Raw genomic sequence first — 18,739 nt, forward strand, 5'->3', positions numbered from 1 at the left:
CAGCCAGCGGCTAAGCAGTGCCGCAGGAGGGACTCCAGAGCTACACAGAGCTGCACAGCGCTGCGGCTCCGCACCGGGCCGCACCGGGGACTCGTACCTGCTCGCATCCTGCGCTCCGCTCTGTCCAGGAGCTGCCGGCCCAGCAGGTTATGGTGGGCAGCCGTCTGCCTGGGCTCCTCCCTTCTGGCTTTGCGGTCTCTGTCCTTGTCCCCCCTGTCTTTTCCTTTACTGTGAGACTTCTCTGTGTCCTGTTCTCGGGATTTCTCTTTATGCCTTTCCTTGTCCCGGTCTCTGGAGTCCTTTTTCCTTTCCCTTTGCTTTTCTCTGTCTCTGTCCCCATGAGGGTGGTCCCTGGCGGGGTGGCCGTCTCTCTCGCCAGGCCTCTCTCCGTACTTGGTGTCTCGGTCTGGGTCCCTGTGCTTGGGCTCTTTGTTTTCAGGACGGTCCATTTCTGATTCCTTATGCAGCCTCTTTTCTCTGTGTTTTTTATCTTCCTTGGGAATACCTGATTGTGCGGCCTAAACCAGGAGAGAAAAAGCAGAATTTGGAATCTGGGTCACACTCAGTGAGGGGTCTTAACACTGGCTTCCACTGCTCTCCAGCCTAGCAAGTGGGGCCTGGAAGAAGTCTCTGAATCAGTCAGGGGATCAGACTGAGCTCGCCTACGACTGGCGACGGGCGCCTGTTTATTAGAGACATTCACGTTTGCTGGCAAGTCACAGCTGAAATACTACAGGGAACAGGGAGAAAAAGAACAGGATGTTGAAGCTTTGTCTTAAAGCCTCTGAGACACCACAGCTTGGGTCCAACTCAAAGAACAAGGACTGACCGCCCCCAACTTATAAAATTCTCAGGTCTTGATCTCAACCCATTAACCTTATAAATAAAACTGCCAGTTACTTGGCCAGCAGAAATGGGTTTCTTCGGGAAGGGCAGAGAATCGCATCCTGGGACAATTCAGCTGCAGCAGAACCGTAGGGGATTCTGCAGAGCAAAGGAGAGGAGGCCCCTTCACGGAGGAGGGGGCGTTGGGAGCTACACGTCTGCCCGGGGGAACTGGGAGCTGGGAAGTGGAGTGGCTGCTCGTCGGCTGAGCTGTTGCCAGGCCGGGAGGACACCGTCCCTCCTCCTGCCGGGAGAGTGAAACAGCGTCCGCCCGGAGATGCATCTCTTCCCGCCGGGTCTGCAGTGGACGGCGGAGGGGTGGAGCCCGAGCGCTGCCCGTGCCAGCCTCCCGACTCCGCTCCAGAGGGGGCTTGTGCTCGTTTTCACAGCCCAAAGCTCCCTCCACATAACCCTCACACACACATGAACACAGGCACCAACACGCACGCAAACATACCACGCAGAGAGGCCTCGTGTGTGTGCACATACCACACACACGTTACTCGATGTGCACCAGACACACGCACGCACATGTACTGCAGAGAAACCACAAACGTGTGCACATATCATATACATGCGTGCACACACATGTGTACTCAGCGCACACCGAACACACACACACACACACACACACAAACAGCCCAAGCCCTGACCCATAACAGAAACCTGATGCAGCTGCTGGGATGCTGGGATGGGGCAACCCTGTCCCACCAGAGTTCCAGACCTCTCAACCACACGGCTTTCTCTCTCGGTCAAAAACACTTCTGAAATGAGCCACACAGAAGCCAAGTTGAGAAGCAGGTGAAACCGTCCAAGCTCCAAAAGGACCCCAACTCAAATCTCTCAGAGACAGTACCAAAAGATGCTTTCTGAGGTCATCTGCTTTCCAAGTATCATCTTTTGTTCTTCTCTAAAAAGAAAAGTATAAAGTTAGAATTTTTAAAGTTTTAAAAAACTAGTTTTGCAATGAACACTGTTATGCTGTAAATAAACAAATAAAAATAAATATAAAAAAAAAAAAACAAAAACTAGTTTTGTACACTCTAGTGAGCTGCTTTTTCATTAGGCCATTTAAGTCAATGGCAATGAGTCCTTCACATGCGATAAATTACTACCTACTGGAAGAAAAGGTAATAGTAATACACATTTTTAAACTTATTCCCTAGTCTAAAATCACCTATAAACAATTACAGAATGTGCCGCTCCGGCTACTTCGTAAGTGCGGGTGAGACCCAACCCCCACCTTCCCGTGTCGCCCAATGCCTGTCGATGCCCGGTCCCACTGCCCACCAGTATCTCTGTCTGCCAACAGAGCAGACACCCCTGGAGTGTCCCTGCCCAGCAGGCCGCACCCCCCACCCCCCAGGGACTGAGCATGCACAACATGACCTCTCCATAAGCACACACACAGTTCACCTGCCACGTGGAAGACACACTCAGATAATGGAGTATTCACTACGTAAATTAATCAAGGATGTTTCCTAAGACAAAAAGGCAGATTTACCCAGATTATTTCATTTTCCCTTTGAGAAACACTGCTTTGAGGGTACAAAGAAAGGTAAGATTTTGGAAAGTTTCAGATTTAAAGCGAATGTAGTACGAATGAAAAACAAGAGCTTACTCATGGATAAGACACCAAAAGTCTTCCCGGTAACATGAAAATTAGGGAAACGGGAAAACAGTTCACAGTAGTTTGTAAACACACTACCTAGAAATAACTAAAAAGCAATCAATTATAAGAATCTAGCCAACATATACTAAAACCACAAAATTTACTGTGATCTACTATAAGGAGAAAATGTATTTTTTTACAGATTGGTTGATTTAACAAAAGGCGTCCTTGGTAAGATACGGTGTAAGATGGTCAGCAACAATTAGCATAGCTGTGACTTGGAGTTTCTGAACCTTAAAACTCTTTCTGTCTCAAGTTCACTGCTCTGTGTAGAGCGTTAACATGGGCCCTTCTCCAAACAAATGGTCCAAACTCAACAGAGAGCTCGTGTGCCCCTGGGAGAGGACAAGGGCTAGAGACCCCGAGAGTAGAAGGGCACCAGCCAGGGCCCGTGGACCGGACCCCCTCCTGGCAATGATTCCATGACTTCCGCTGCTCGGCAAAACCCCTGAGGGCAACAGGTCTCCGCCAGACCCCAAGATCTTCCTTCTGCCTCTTTTACGAGCCCAAGCTTGGGCACTGGAGAATCAGGCAAATGGCCTTGCTCACCCCTAAAGATTTTTCTTCCTTGTTTTCTCTTTTAAATGTCTTATGTTATGAAAAAAAAATTAAAGGTTTATTTTATAAAATAACACACAGCTCCCTCATGCACTATCCCAGCCCCCACGGGTCACACGTATTTTTAGGAACTCTGCGTAGATACGTGAGGACAGAGTGCTTCAGACCAGGAGTCTTTTGTCTTTTTTCCCTCTCGTCAGCCAAGGTCTCTTAAAGACCAAATCCACCAGCATCTCAGTCCCTGCCCTGTGGAACGGAGACACCAGTTCAACTCTGGTCTCTCCAAGTACAGAATAGAAAGGGCAGCACTTTCCCCTACAAGGGGAATAAGCTCCACCCTGAAAACAAAATGAAAAGAAGGGAGCTGCCTACGGAGCAAACCCTTCAAGCTCCAGGATCGCTCAGTCCACACACAGGCAAACCTGAGACTCCAACTCCATGATGTCAACGTCCTTGCCGGGTGGCCCTGGGCTGTGGGTCCGCTGCATGTAAAATGAGCAGTGACTACAGAAAGAGCCCCCTGTACCGACCAGCATCTCACCCGAACCCCCCAGCGAACTGGCTGACTGATGCCCACGAGGCTCTCCGGAGCACTGTGCGGGGAGCGCCTCGGACAGCTCTCATGGTGCGGTGCGTCTGCCCCGTGTACAGCAGGACTTCTGCGGACTTCTCTTCCACCTCCCGCCGACACCCAGGAAACCCCGCAGGAGGGAGTGGGAGCACGGGAACCTCACCTGCCATCCTTTCGGAATGCAGGGGCTGCAGAATGTCTCCTCCCGGGTCACCTTCCTTTTCCGGCAGCCTCAAGCCAGACTCAGAGGCAGGAAAGCCAGAGTCTCCCTCTTGGGGTCGCACCCCAGGCCCATTACCTCCAGTCATCCCTCTACCCCACTGCCCTATTCCCAAAAAGCAGTTTCCCCAAAGCATACAGATGCCAGGACATTACGCCCCAACTAAAGAGGTCAGCCACCTGGACCTGCCTCCAAACCCCTCAGGGCATATAATTTCCACCAGCCACGCCACCCAACCGGGGGGCTTCCGGGGTGTCCTGGACAGGCAACACTGCGCAGCCACCCGATGTCTTCGCAACCCAGCACCTTCTCAGCTGAGCACTCACTCACTTGCTTGCCAAACGTTAAAGCTAAATGTCAGTTGAACTGGTTAGCTGCATGTTAGTAAAGGCTTCAAAGTCTTAGGTTGTCTTGTTTTCCACAAATTGTTTGAAATAAGCTCCCACAGCTCCTGACACCTGGAGGCTAAGCACCCTTGCCCTCAGCATACTGGTTGTTGGTCACCGTGGCTGGGTTGCATGCCAAGACTGGCCTCGTGGACAGGGCACCGACATTCCGTTCTCAGATGAGATGCAACCCATCATCGAGTCCTACTACTTTTCCTTGTAACATGTTTCCTAAAATGAAAGAAATCCACTCTTCCTATCCAGTTCAACTGCCCCAAACCCAGCCCAGCCTTTCATACCGTGGCAGCCACGTGGTCTGTACCTACAGCACCACTGGTCCAACCCAGGGCTAGTTCATGGCACCAGGGACACCGGAGGCCACAGAAGGGTGGCCGACCAAGCCCACAGAGCAACAGACTAACTAGTGCATTTACCTAAAGACGCAAAGAGGAAGGCTGGCTCGTACACAGCTTTCAGACTCAGACATAATTTACCTTTAGCTGTCTTTTTAAAAATTACCCCTGAGGGGCGGCCTGGTGGCTCAATGGGTTAAAGCCTCTGCCTTCAGCTCAGATCATGATCCCAGGGTCCTGGGATCGAGCCCCTCATTGGGCTCTCTGCTCAGCGGGGAGCCTGCTTCCTCCTCTCTCTCTGCCTGCCTCTCTGCCTGCTTGTGATCTCTGTCAATAAATCTTTTAAAAAAAAATTACCCCTTAATGCTAGAAAATATTTTATATTATTGAATTCGATTACTTAGAAACAAATTATTGGCTGCTCAAGTAATCAAGTGAACTGGATTACTGACTGCTCCTCTCCTCTGCCCTATAGTCCCTGCTTATCAGCACACCAACAGGCACACTGGCTGCCTGAGACCCGTGCAGGTCATTTCCCCCCTTCCAGATGTCAGACTCCAGGTGGTGGGAGCACGTTTCTGCAAACTGGAGTCCTAAGGCGCAGACACCGCACCAGGCACAGCGCACCTAAGCTCAGAGGCACGGAGTCTGACTTGCAAGGGGGAGGCTGACCGTAGCCGGAGTCCGCTCCGGAGCTGAGCGCGATCAGCAGTGTGGGGAGTCTGTCAAAGACAAACTGCCGACCGCAGGGGTAGCTGAGCTCCATTCCCATCTGTGCAAGGGTGGCTGGGTGCTTCACACAGAGCAGGCCGGGAAGAGAGACAATCGCGCAGGGCTGGTCGGCGTCAGTACTGTGTCTGTGGGCCGTGTCTGTGGGCTGGCTGCTACAGGCGTCAGGAGCCTGCCTTCCCATAAGACCTGGAGGCAGAGGCCTCTTCCTTCCCGAGGGTTCCATTTCCAAGATGGCTTTCAGGTCCTAGAGAGAAACACTCCTGGCTGTAGAGACACAGAGACATCTCAGAGGGACAGAGGAAGGATGCAAAACTGTAAATGCACTAGAAAGGGGGGACGGGCCTGTCCAGGTGCGAGCCAAACACACCGCTATTATGACAGCCCTGGGCGTTGCCAGACAGGAACTCCAAGGCGGCTGGGAAATCACAGGGACATAGCCTTAGGCTGCCTGAAGCCTCTAAATGTTAGTCAGGTCTCTTCATATGGGTCTCTTCAACCATGTAAGTGGGTTAGTGAGGACCAACTCTCTGAGAGCCCAGGGTATTTGCCCTAGAACAGGCAGCCTTTCCAGAAACAGAAGTAACACCACACTGACCTAAACTGTTAAGAGCAGTTACAGTGATTGGCTGAACACAGCGATTCCAATTTCATATCAACATTGAAAAAGAAAGACAAGAAATTCATTTTCTTCTAAGGAAAATCTAAATACATATAGGTATATATATCTACATATATGTGTTTATACCTTTCAAGCTATGATTAATAAGTTTCATGATAATAAACTCACACATTACCAACTGTCTGGTATGTAACAGAAAAATTTAGAAGCTTCTAAAATTTTCATTGAGCATAGAAATTAATAAAAGTCAAACACTGGAAGCAAGGTAAACTGAAGCGTTTTTAAAGAACTAACACTGAGGGGACGCCTGGGTGGCTCAGTGGGTTAAAGCCTCTGCCTTTGGCTCAGGTCATGATCTCAGGGTCCTGGGATCGGGCCCTGCATCGGGCTCTCTGCTCAGCGGGGAGCCTGCTTCCCCCCCACCCCCATCTGCCTGCCTCTCTACCTGCTTGTGGTCTCTGTCAAATAAATAAATAAAATCTTAAAAAAAAAAGAACACCAAAAACTGCACTACCTTTATCCAGCAGGTGTAAAGCCAGCAAACACACCATTAAGTTTAAGTTTTCTAAAAATAGATACAAAATACAGAGCCTTGTCATGATCTTAGTAGAAATAAAGGACCCCAAACTGGTTATATTAGTGTCAGCAAATAAATATACTGACACAAACCTAAGGAAAAGTTTGGTACATGATAAGAGGACAGTAAACACCACCAAGTCCAGGACAATTTTATTCCAGTCACTGCAGAGAGGTTTTACCCTCCCCTTGACTTTATGGAACAAAATACACTAATTCTGTAGCACTATAATAATTGCATAACAAGGTTCTCATGACCAGTAGATTAACTTCCTAAAAAGTTAATGACCAACTTACAAATGAGAAGCTAATATGGGGACTCATTAGCTTCCAGGAAAGAGCTGCTTTTGCTACTGTGAAATGTTCATTTTAAAAATATGTATTAGAAAACAACCTCCCAAGTAATTCAAAGTAATGCGAAATGTAATCAACTAGGTGAACTATGCCAGCCAGAATCACAAAAACACACAGGAGAGAATGCAGCTGGGTGGGATCTAATAGAGAAATACACGTCTGATAATTAAATGGTTTGGGGAGTGCAGAGCCTCAGTAATACCCGTGCTCTGTGCCTGCTCTGGAACCCTACCTCAGTGGTCAAAAACAAGGGCTTTGCAAACAATTCAGGGAGAAGACTGAGAAAGAACCAGCAGAGCAAACCCCTACTATTCAAATAACTTACTTTAATAAACCAGGTGTTTCATTCGTAAGTATGAAAAGTCAATCAGACAGTTGAGAAAACACCAACATAAGAAAGAGAAGAAGAATCAAGAAAAACAAATGGAGAAAATGACCCAAGGAAATAAGGAAAAATCTTTATTTAAAAAAAGAATAGTAATTCAAAGGGACACAGGCATCCCAATGTTTGTAGCAGCATTATCTATTCTAGTCAAATTATGGAAACAGCCCAAGTGTCCACTGATTGATGAATGGATAAAAAACATGTATATATACACAACGAGATATTACTCAGCCATAAATAAAAATAAAATCTCGCCATATCCAAGGACATGCATGGAACTAGAAAGTACTATGCCAAGTGAAATAAGTCAGTCAGAGGAAAACAAATACCATATGATTTCACTCATGGGTGGAAGTTAAGAAACAAAAGAAAAGAGCGCAAGGGAAAAGAGAGAAAAGTCAAGAAACACTCTTAATTATGGAGAACAAACTGGGGGTTACCACAGGGGAGGGGAGAGGGATGGGTTAAACTTGCGATGGGGATTAAGGAGTGCATGTGTCTTGATGAGCGCTGATGAGCGCTGCATGACGTATGAAATTGTTGGGTCACTATACCACACACCTAAAATAGATATAACACCATATGTTAACTATACTGGAATGAACTTTTTAAATTTTAATTTAAAAAAAAAAAAAAAGCTTCTTGCTCTAACCCCAAGGAGAGACAGTGCCTTAAGAACTATCTCCCTCTTTGGGGTGCCTGGGTGGTGCAGTAGGTTAAGTGTCTGACTCATGGTTTCAGCTCAGGTTGTGCTCTTAGGGTCACAGGATCAAGCCCCGAGTGGGACTCCATGCTCAGCAAGGAGTCTGCTTGAGATTCTTTCTCCCTCTCCCCTAAATAAATAAATAAATCTTTTTTAAAATGCGGCATCTGGGTGCTTCGTTCAGCTAAGCTTCTGCCTTCAGCTCAGGTCATGAGTCCATGGTCCTGGGATTGAGTCCCTCATCAGGCTTCCTGCTCAGTGGGGAACCTGCTTCTTCCTCTCCCTTTGCCTGCTGCTCCTCCTGCTTTTGCTCTAGTAAATAAATAAAAACTTAAAAAAAAAAAAAAAGAGCTACCTGCCTCTTTATTTGCAAAAAGTAATAAAAGTTCTCTGCTTTCAAAATTAATTAAATTCGAATTAACAATGAAACAGATGAAGCTAAGAATAAAGCTGGAGAAATCAGAATATAGAAAAAGAAAGTCAAAGAGATGGAAAATACGAGTCATGAATTCAACATCTAACAGGAGACTGAAACAGAGTTCCAAAAAGAATGGGGAAAACAGAAAGAAGGAAATACAGAAGAGGAAAAAAAAAGTCCTAAAAGTAAAGGTAGACTTGAGTTTTCATTTTGAAATGGATAATCAAATGTCAAAAATAATGAATTTTTTTAAAAGACCCACAATAAACGAACTGTCATATATGTCCTGAACACCAGAGACAAGGATGTTAAACCTTTTGGAAAGAAAGAAAATGTTATTTACAAAAATATCTCACCAACCAAACTGGCTGCTAGAAGATGAAAGCAGAATACCTCCAAAGTCCTGGAGAAATTACGGGGCACCTGGGTGGCTCAGTCAGTTAAGTGTCTGACTTCATCTCAGGTCACGATCTCAGAATCCTAAGACCGAGCCCCACATCAGGCTCCACACTCAGTGGGGAGTCTGTTTCTTGCTCTCCCTCTCCTTCTGTCACCACCCGACTCTGAGTGCGTGCTCTCTCTCTCTCAGATAAATGAATAAATCTTCAAAGTCCTGGAGAAATTAATTCTGGTCCTAGAATTCTGTGCTAAGCCGAATCTCAAACAAGTGTATCAATATAATAACGACTTTCTTGGAGTGTAGCTTCCTTCCTATATAGCCTTATTTTAAAGGATACTTGAGGATTTACTCCAGAGAAAAAAGCACCAGCATTTCAAGAATGCTGATGAGGGGCGCCTGGGTGGCTCAGCGGGTTGAGCCTCTGCCTTCGGCTCAGGTCATGGTCTGGGGTCCTGGGATCGAGCCCCGCATCGGGCTCTCTGCTCAGCGGGGAGCCTGCTTCCTCCTCTCTCTCTGCCTGCCTCTCTGCCTACTTGTGATCTCTCTCTGTCAGATAAATAAATAAATAAAATCTTTAAAAAAAGAAAAGAAAAAGAGAAGCAGCGTAAGGGAAGGGCACGGAAGCTGGGAGACCTGCAGCAGTGGAGACTCTCCCCGGCCCGCGGGACGGCACAGGACGGCCCGGAGCTCCCACAACACGACCCCGGAACAAGAACGTTACTGACGTGTTACAAGGCAACGAGGGCAGAACCGAGCAGGGAAGGTCGGAAACGCACGCGGCCCGCGGCCCGTCCTCCCGCGCAGTCACCCGCGAAGCGCCCGGGGCGGCCGGTGCCGGGGACGCCGTTCTCACGCTCTTCGCGCCCGCCCGCATCGCGGTCCCGGCCCCGCCGCGAGGCCCGAGGCGCGGACCTGCTACGGCCCGACGGCAGCAGCTAGGACACCGCGGGCCCGCGTCCCGACGCCCCGCGGCCAACGCAGAGGCCGGGAGTCCGCGGCCGGACCGCGCTCCCGCCGCCGGGTCCGGGGGGGCAGGCGCGTCGGGCCGCCCGCCCCCACCGTGCTCACGCCGCCCAGACCCGTCCCCGCCGCGGCCCCCGCCCGGCCACACCGCCCCTCGGCTGAGACCCGTCCCCGCCGCGGCCCGGCTGACCGCGACGCGCGCATCCCGCCGCCCGCCTCCGGGGACCCACTCCGACACCGCCCGGCGCGCGACCCGACCACGGCGGGAGGGAGGTCGGGACGCCGACAGCCGTGCGCTCCGGGCCCACGGACGCCCCCCACACCAGCCCCGCGCGCCGCCCGCTCGCACCCACCTTCCCGGGCTCCATCGCAGCGCGCAGGCCCGGACCGCCGGCCGGCGTCCCGGCTCCTAGCAACTGGCAGGCGTGAGCAGCGCAGCGCCGAGCGACCGCCGTCCCGGCATGCCGCGCGGCTGCCCCGAGCGCGCTCTTGGCCCTCCCAGCTCCGAGCAACTGGCAGGCATGAGCAGAAGAGCGCCGAGCCACAGCTGTCCCAAAGTGCCCCGCGGCCGTCCCCAGCGCGCCTGCGCATCCGTGGCCCCTAGCAACCAACAGGCAGAAGCAACGGAGGGCCGAGCGATTGCTGGGCCGGCTAACCAATCCCCCAACACACTCAACACACTACGGCCACCCACGCTTAGTGCAGTGGAAAGGGAGGGGGCGCGGTCCCGGTCTCCTGCCCGCTCAGCGCTCGGTTGCGTTGGGGGGCGCAGGCCTCGGTGCGGTCATTTAGCTGGCCTGATTGGGAGGACCGGGGCTGAGCAGCGTCGCTGGGGACCCGGAGCTGCAAGGAGGAAACTGAGGCTCCTGAGCCGACTTCTACTTAAAGCAGCTACAACTCCGGTTCCGGGTGCCCCATCCTCAGAGCCCACCGATCAGGGAGTGGAGGGCGCTATACTGGGTCCTGAAGCAGCGTCAGGAAGCAGTCTCATGTCCCACCGCTTAAAAGCAAGAAAATCAAGCACCCCAAAACTCGACTTCGCAAAAAAAGAAAAAGAAAAAAGAAAACTCGACTTAGCAAATATACAGTAGATTAGGAGAAGAGCTTTCCATCTGTGTATGGCTTTGCACCTCAGAAATTGTTTCCCCATGTATGTACTGGGTAATGCCCTGGAAGAGACTGGGAGTAGGGGCGCCTGGGTGGCCTCTGCCTTCCGCTTGGGTCATGATCCCAGCAGCCCCGCATCGGGTTCTCTGCTCCTCGGGGAGCCTGCTTCCCCGCCTCCCCCTCTGCCTGCCTCTCTGCCTACTTGTGATCTCTGTCAAATAAATAAATAAAATCTTTTAAAAAGAGAGAGACTGGGATAACGGGTTTGAAAATGTAATTGTTGAGGGGCGCTTTGGTGGCTCAGTGGGATAAAACCTGTGGCTTCGGACCAGGGCGTGACCCCCAGGTTCTGGGATCCAGCCGCGCATCCCGCTGTGCTTGCTGGGGAGCCTGCTTCTCTCTCTCTCTCTGCCTACTTGTGATCTCTGTCTGTCAAATAAATCTTTTTTAAAAAATGTAATTGTTGGAAGAATGATTTTTTTATATAAGACAAAAGACAAGAGAACTGAAACACTACGATATTCTGCATCTCAGATTTATCAGAATTACTTTATTTGAAGCTTAATATAGAAGTCCATTTAAGCATGCAAGACCGAACAGGGCTGACCCTATCCCAGTGATGCACGTTATAATCATAACTAAATGTTTAGCTGTTTCCACAAATTCTTTTGCATATTTAGTATGCAAATGTTACTAAGGAAAGATTCCCCTTAATATTTCATGCACACACAAAAGAGTGGACTCTCAAATCATGTGTTAGGGGGTACATCCGTGAGCACGTTATTAGAAGTCTGTGGTTTTGATAACGTTTCCCTGGAAATACAAATTTTATTTTGCAGATGTTGTGTTTTTGAATCATACACTATTATGAACCAGTTTACCGTTTTACAGGATCTACTTTGTTTCAAAGGCCATTTACCTGGCTTCTTGCCTTAGAGAAATTAATAGCAGATCAAAAAGCCTTTTATATTTCATTGTACTCTGGTCCTGGACATATCACTACTTTCTTTTCTCACTCATTAACCCTTTAGGAAGAACTCATTAACCTCACTCATTAACCCTTTAGGAAGACCATAACAGAAAAGGAAGGTAGGAAAGGTAATTTCAGTGAGAGCTGTGGTATTTGAAAAACTGCTCCAAGTGAGGCACCAAACTCAAACTTTCCATTGGGCCATTTGCTTCATTCTCGTGGCATCCCTGTGAGGTAGACATGCTGTTTTCCAGATGAGGAGACTGAAGGCCAGAAAGGTTAATTCACTTGCCTAAACTCACAGAGTCAAGCTGGTGGATGGGCTGATGCCAAGAGTCCATGCTTTTAAGCACTCGGTCTGTTTTCTCGGATTGTCGACCGAGGAAACAGCTGATTCTGGAAAAGCTTCGGACTCTGTTGAATATGAGGATAAAGTCGTGCACACCGAGTGACAGACATGGGTCTCAAGTGCAACCAGACGCCTTTCAAGATAATCACGTCTTGACTCTGTCCCTTATTTCCACTGCAGCCCACTCCCTGCTTCCATCCTTCATCAGCAAATGGCATGACTTCAAGTTCCTCGGATGCACCCTATTCGCGGGCTTGGTGAATGCGGCCTCCTCTTGCTCACTATCCCCAGCGCAGCTGCTGATAAATGCCTATGGAGAGAGCTAAAACAGCATTTCTCTCCTCAGACTTCTTAAAACAACTATTTCCTAACAACTCATTTGATCAGCAGCTCCGTTTTATCTTGTACTATTTCTTTTATTGTGTTCATTTACTCAATAGATGCCTTCCAAAGTTCATCTGATGACCTGGGAAACGACAGAGGGCTAGAGATAGAAAGCTACATAAACACTCTCTGGACCTCTAGTAGCTCGTGACTGCTAGGACAGAGAAACAGGCAAACGCTGCTAAATAATGTGAACATGTGAGAGCAGTGAGTGAGGAGGTGACAGACAGCTGTCCAGAAAAAAGAACTGAGTTTGGAAAGGACACCTAATTTCCCAGAGAGGCTGGGAAAGAACATCCTGAGGGGAAAACAAATACGGGTCCGCACAGAGAGAGGAAGGCTTTGGAGGGTTCCAGAAAATATGATTGTTTCTTTAAGTGTGCTGTAGAAGAAAGCATATAGAAATATAATCCAAGCCACACAGACCATTAATTATCTAGTAGCCACACCTTAAAAAGTAAAAAGCAGATGAAATCAAATCTAATAATGTAGCCCCATATGTTATTTTATCATATTACATTTAATATGTTATTTCACATTTTTCTTACACAATCTTCAAAATCCAGTGTGTATTTCATACTTACAGCACGCCTCAGTTCAGACCAGCCACGTTTCACGTGCTCAAAGCCCCATGTGGCAAGTGACCTCTGGAGCAGTGCCAGTGTCGGCACAGACCACGTGAGCGGAGGTCGTGGAGGCACGGAGTGGCATGAGATGGTCAGAGAGAAGGCTGGGAAGAGGACACGGCCAGTTGGTGAAGGGTCTCAAAATGGCATGATGTGAAGCTTTCAGGCGTTGTTGGGCCATTATAAGTCATTAAAACCAGGAGAGAATGCTGTGTTTGCGGGCTGCGGGACAGGGGTTGGAGACGAGAGGGAGCCAGCAGTGAGGGCTTCCGGGGCTTCGCAGCCGTTGTGCAGCCTGCGTCTCGGCCCCTTCCCCCGCACCAGAGACTTCGTTGCAGCACCTCTGCACAGACCCTCCTCTGCTCACATCTGGTCCCACTGCTTTGTTAAAGTTCCCCTACATCCTCTTTTCCAGAATTTAAACACGTCTGTCCATCTCTGGACTCACTGGCCTGTCCTCACCGACTGTCAACCAGCTTATAATTCCAGGTTATGATAAAAACAGAAAGGTTTTTCACAGTAACAAGCAAATTTGTCACGAAGATCAAGAATCTTCCTTTCCCAGCCTCTTTGGTTTTCAAGGGCTGGTAATTTTGGTGTCACTCTAATGTCTGTGTACATGGATATGACAGAAAACCTGCCTGTGGGTTAAACTAACGAACTAACGTGCGAGTGAGGCGTTTGATCAGCCTCTCGCTGGCTGTGTGAACCTAGGCACTTTGTTTTACTACCTTGTGCCTCAGTCAGCTCTTCAGTAAAATGGAAATTACAAGATACCTATTCTGTAGAGCAGCTGTGAGGATTACATGAGTAATTATGTAAAGTCCCCAGAACAGTGCCTATCGGAAACTAAGCACACAGTGAGTTAACAAGTTTATTATTGTTATTATAGATTAGCACCTGTTATAAACATCCTCGGCAGATGAAAATAGGTGGAAAAACAAAATTAGAGCCTTCCTTTATCAATTTATGAATTATCTGCTACTGTATGAAACCACAATTGGAGCACTTCCATCAGTGAAGAGATTGTGGTCGGCAGAACTCTGGCCCAAAGAGTCCTGCCCCTGGCATCCACTCTCGTTTCACACTCTCTCCTTGAGTGTGAGCAAAACCTGTAAATGTGATGGGATCTACTCCCGTGGTCAGGTTGCTGAGCAGTGGACTAAATTGGTCAAAAGGAGATAATCCTGAGTGGGCCTGACTTTCGAAGGTGATCCATCTGAGAGGCACTCCTGTCCTGGAAGACGATGAAGCAAACAGCCATGCCAGGAAGGGCCAAAGGAGGGGGTGCATGAAAGGACCAGAGTGTGACCCCTGAATGTCATCCAGCAGAAATTAGGGACTTAAGCCCTACAGCTGCAGTGAACTGAATTCTGCCAACACCTTGACTGAACTTGGGAAGGGATCTCAGATGAAGGTCTCCAGAAGAGACCACAGCTCAGGCAACAATGCAACACTTGGTTTCACCTAATAAGCCCTGAGCAGAGGACTTAATGAACCCATGCAAATATCGTATTCAATAACGATAAAAACTGGAATGGGGGCTTATAACTTGACAGATGGCTTCAGTTGGGTGCTCTAACATGTACCATCTAATTCAGACTTTCCCCCAAGAATATTAGGGCTCCCCCTCACATGCGCAGAGTTGCCTTGGGGCTCCTGAGGGCTGAGCTATATTCAGCAGATAAATGCAGTCATGGAGATAAGCATAAAGTATAGACAACATTAACTCAAGGAAGGAAATCTCACAAAAGGATTCGCAGAAGCAGAGAAATACAAATTGTTTTGGAAAGAGGAACAGGAGTTTTGCATAAGGATCAGGGAGAAGGGTAGTCCAGACACAGAGAACAGCAGGTGCAAAGGCACAGGCAGGTAGCAGCAGGGTTTGGGAGGGATGAGCAGCAGTGCAGACCCTAGGTCTGGAAGTGAGGTGAGAAGTAGGATCAAATGTGGACAAGCTGTGCGTGTCATGCAGAGGAGCTAGAACTTCACATTAGAAGCAAACGATATATAAGCAGGGAAGAAATTTCGATCAGATCTGCATTTTGAATTGGCCATTTGATAGAAATATGGACTTCTAAAAATGACTTTTGGATTAACTTCAAATTTGGAAAACATGCAAGTACAAAGCATTGCCTGTCTCCATTGCCAAGATTCCCACCATGAACTTCCCAGCACATTTGCTCCACTCGTCTGTCATCCAGCTTTCATCTGTCTACACGTATGCTTACCCATTATCATTAGACTTGTTCTGAGTCATTCGACAAAGAACTTCAGATAGGATTACTCATCACTCCAAAATACTCCAGTGTGTGTTTTCCCACAAGGACAGTCTCTGCCCCACAGCCTGCCAGTCAGTAAGTCAACACGGTTACAGGTCTGCTGTCCAAACCACAGGCCCCCCTTTTCCCACCAATTGTCCCCAAAACACTTCTTTTCCTTCACAGCCCAGATCCCACAGAGGAACACACGTTGGATACAGTTGTCTCTTCAGTCTTGTGACCTGGAATGTTTAATTCCTCAGTAAGAACAGAGGGAGACCCTACATTGCATCGCCTCAGGGCCATACTTGAGTCGAGCTTTCTCAAGCTGTCTGGCAGAATGCCCCAGGAATGCTCTGTGCTCCTCCTTCCCTGTGTAATTGGTAAGTGTCTTGTAGAAAGTATTCCAGTGTTAGTCCTCATCAAACTTCCACCTACTGCCCTTAGCCTTCCTTGATAACTCACTCCTGCACTACAGGGACTGCTAAATGGTGAATTTTCCATCTCCGTGATTCCAACAGTCTATTTTCTGTGCATTCCTCACTCGCTCATTCAGCTACATCAGAATGGATTTATGGGTTCCTGTTCTACTCCCTGGCTTATAATCTACCAATGTCATCCTTGATTTTGGAGCTCAGATTGTCCCAGATTTAATCAGCAAGAGCCCTTCAAGTCATGTCAAGGACATGCCCCCCATGTCCTTTGGTAGCACATGATTCTCTGAGCATTTTCTTACCTTCTGGCTCCACAAAATATTCCAGGCTCATCTTATACTTTCACTGCTCCTGAAGTCAACTGTTTCTCCAGAGATCTCTGGTTCCTTTTATTGGAAAATGGTATCTAGACACCAAAATCTGGGAGTTACTTGTGCTTATTGGCATGGGGGTACCACTGCTTCTGGAAACTCAGCAGACAGAAATAGAGAATACATAAAATGACAGAGACACACGAACACCGACAGTAACTATTTTGGGTCTCTGTACACGTATGTCAAAACACTTGAGTTCATACCTCCTCCAAGCCCAGTCCAACACGAGGGTTTTTTCTGGATTCTCCCTTTCCATGCTTGTAATATAGTCTGCAACAGCAAGAAACCTGGCTTTCATTATCCTCAGTGTGCATTTATTTGCTAATAGAACCAGGCTGACAAGTCTGCCTTCCATGTCAGGTAGGCCTCCCACTGCCTCCTCTATGGCAGGGAGGGAGGGTCTCTGTGCAACTTAGAAAGAGCAGGATTAAAGGGTTACCAGTCAAGTCAGAGATTTCTGTAATGATCTGAGCAAGCAAGAAAGGAACAAGCCTTCCTGATTCTCTTGGTTGCACAGCACACAAACCTATTCAGGTGGCTCAGAAACGTGGTTGGGTCACCAAAGGAGTATCTCAGAAAAGACAGGAGTCTTGGTGAGTTTGGGCAAAAAGAGTCCTGGCCAGCAGTATGCAAGGAAGAGAGGCAAATTGTGCTCCCATGGTCGAGGTGACAGGAAAGAAGCTAGAACAGGAGGTAGAAGAGGTGGACAAGGTCAAGGCCTAGACTTGGGTGAGACGGGTGTGAAACAAAGCAGAAAGGGTTCACCGTCAACAGAAGGCAGCTCTTTCCTCTGAAACTTGAAGTGTTGAGGGCAGAGTCAGAAACCCGAGCGCTTCTTACTAGACCACTCACAATGTTCTTCCTTCCTCTGAAAGCAGTGGCTTCCATTAAGTGTTGGCACACAAGGAAGGAGGGACACGAGACCTTCCAGGAGACTGGGGAGTTTGCAAAGACCAGCCCAAACCCGGGCTGGGCCCGTTACTCGACTGTTCAGAGGGAGATGTGCTCTGCCCTGCTGCTGTAACCAAGCACAGGGAGGTGGCCCCAAGTCGGAGGCAGCTGAGACCGGGAGGTGGCCTGCTGTCCAACACGGACACTTCTCGTCAGTGTGTTACATGGCGAGGCCGCTCAGGCCCGACACCACCGCAGACCTGCGAGACTTTAGGTCGTTCGAGCTCATTCATCACCCTCGCAGGATCTGATTCCAGGGCTCACTGGGGGAAGGGCTCGGGCCATTCCTGCGCTAACGGGGCGATGCGCTGTCTCGCACGGGTGACTCCGTCTTGGCGCGACTTGGCACTAGCACGGTCTGAGACTGGCCGTTTCACGTGTTTACAGCTAAGTGCGGTGCGGGAAAGAGCAAGAGAAGGAGCACGTCGTCCCTCGCTGGAGGTTGTGTCCTTGCCCGAAACTGAGCGCTCTGGGCGCGAGAGCAGCGCTTCCACCGGCGTTCAGACTCTCCAGGGCGCGCACACGGACGCGCCCAACAGCCGAACCGCCCTGAAGCGGGGACGGCGGGCCTTGGCTCTGCGGCACCGGGCCAGCCTGGAGGCGACGGCAGACACCGCCAGTGCGGCCACTGCCCCAGGGGACGGAGCCGGGCCGGGCGACTGGGAGTGGGCAGCGCCATCAGCGCGCGCAGATCGTCCCCGCGGGGAGCCTGGAGCTCTGAGGCCGCGACCGGACCGCAGGCCGCGCTGGGACTGCACTTCCGCTCCGACCCGCGTCTTCCTCGCCCTGCTGGGCCGCACCCCGCGCGGCCAAGGAGTCTGTGGACTGTCGGGCTTCGTCCCCGCCGTCCCGGTTACCAAGTGCTGCCTCCAGGACCCCGCCGTGGGGTGGGGGCGGCTCGGGGCCGTCAAGGCGCGCTCCAGGTCGCGGGGAACGGAGACCGGGAGGCAGGACGGAGACTCGCTCCGCCGCGGCCCTCGGGACGCAGCGTGGGTCCCGCAGCGCTTCACCGGGGCCGCCCTGGCTGAGCGTCCGGACCGCGAGGTACTCAGCGGCGGGGCGCCCCGAACCGCAGCCGCCTCACGGCGCCGCAGCAGCTCGGACCCGACCGGAACGTCGCGAACGCGGCACGCGGGCACCCGCGCGGGAGCCCGCAGCCGAGCCCGCAGCCGGACCCGCCCCGCGCGCTGACGTCAGGCGCGGGCGACTTCGCGCGTCGGCCCCGCCCGCCCCCGTCTCAGACGGCGGCCCGCCCGCGCCTGCGGAAGCGTGGGGACGTCCGGTACGTGCTCTAGGCCCAGGGCCGCTTCCGGCCGCCGCAGAGACGCGCCCGCCCCGCCGGCCCCACGTGACGACGCGCGCGACCGCCGGAGCGGCCCCACCCACTCCCGCCTCCGAGACGAGGTGGCAGTGCGGCCCCGCCCACCCATCGTGAACTCGGGGCTCGGGTCCAGGGCCGCGCCCGGCCGCCTGAGTGGCGCCCCACCC

The 18,739-nt window shown here is 50.5% G+C and overlaps 2 protein-coding genes and 1 long non-coding RNA gene across 14 annotated transcripts in view; 1 reads left to right on the top strand and 2 right to left on the bottom strand.

The window, feature by feature from the left end:
- The window catches only part of DYNC2I1 (dynein 2 intermediate chain 1), a 57,492-nt gene extending 47,125 nt beyond the window's left edge, over window positions 1–10,367 (bottom strand). For 2 of the 12 annotated variants that reach the window (XM_046020300.1, XM_046020298.1), the window contains exons 1-3: window positions 10,149–10,367; window positions 1,742–1,795; window positions 98–518 (exon numbers count right to left, since the gene is read on the bottom strand). In XM_046020300.1, coding sequence (XP_045876256.1) covers window positions 98–518; window positions 1,742–1,782 — 462 coding nt within the window. In that variant the 5' untranslated portion in view covers window positions 1,783–1,795; window positions 10,149–10,367. Of the gene's footprint in view, window positions 1–97; window positions 519–1,551; window positions 1,796–3,849; window positions 3,866–5,272; window positions 5,996–8,788; window positions 8,841–9,557; window positions 9,577–10,148 lie in introns of those variants that run through there. The other 10 variants (XM_046020297.1, XM_046020308.1, XM_046020307.1 and 7 more) reach the window with 9 other exon arrangements.
- A 1,065-nt stretch (window positions 10,368–11,432) lies between these two features.
- LOC123951977 lies at window positions 11,433–16,367 on the bottom strand. Its single transcript, XR_006820542.1, has 2 exons — window positions 16,229–16,367; window positions 11,433–13,335 (listed from the first exon to the last, which is right to left on the bottom strand). It is a non-coding gene; the product is annotated as an uncharacterized LOC123951977 (long non-coding RNA).
- Window positions 13,332–18,694, top strand: LOC123951975. The gene is made up of 2 exons (XM_046021155.1): window positions 13,332–17,338; window positions 17,373–18,694. The coding sequence occupies exon 2, from the start codon at window positions 17,555–17,557 to the stop codon at window positions 18,440–18,442; it is 888 nt and encodes a 295-aa protein (XP_045877111.1). The 5' UTR covers window positions 13,332–17,338; window positions 17,373–17,554; the 3' UTR covers window positions 18,443–18,694.
- The last annotated feature ends 45 nt before the right edge of the window (window positions 18,695–18,739 follow it).

The sequence above is a fragment of the Meles meles genome, chromosome 10 (assembly GCF_922984935.1).
Source record: "Meles meles chromosome 10, mMelMel3.1 paternal haplotype, whole genome shotgun sequence".
In the NCBI taxonomy this organism is placed as follows: domain Eukaryota; kingdom Metazoa; phylum Chordata; class Mammalia; order Carnivora; family Mustelidae; genus Meles; species Meles meles.

What these genes read in the sequence shown, in the direction of transcription:
- LOC123951975 (XM_046021155.1), top strand. Translation starts at nt 17,555, where the DNA reads ATGCGCTGTCTCGCACGGGTGACTCCGTCTTGGCGCGACTTGGCACTA.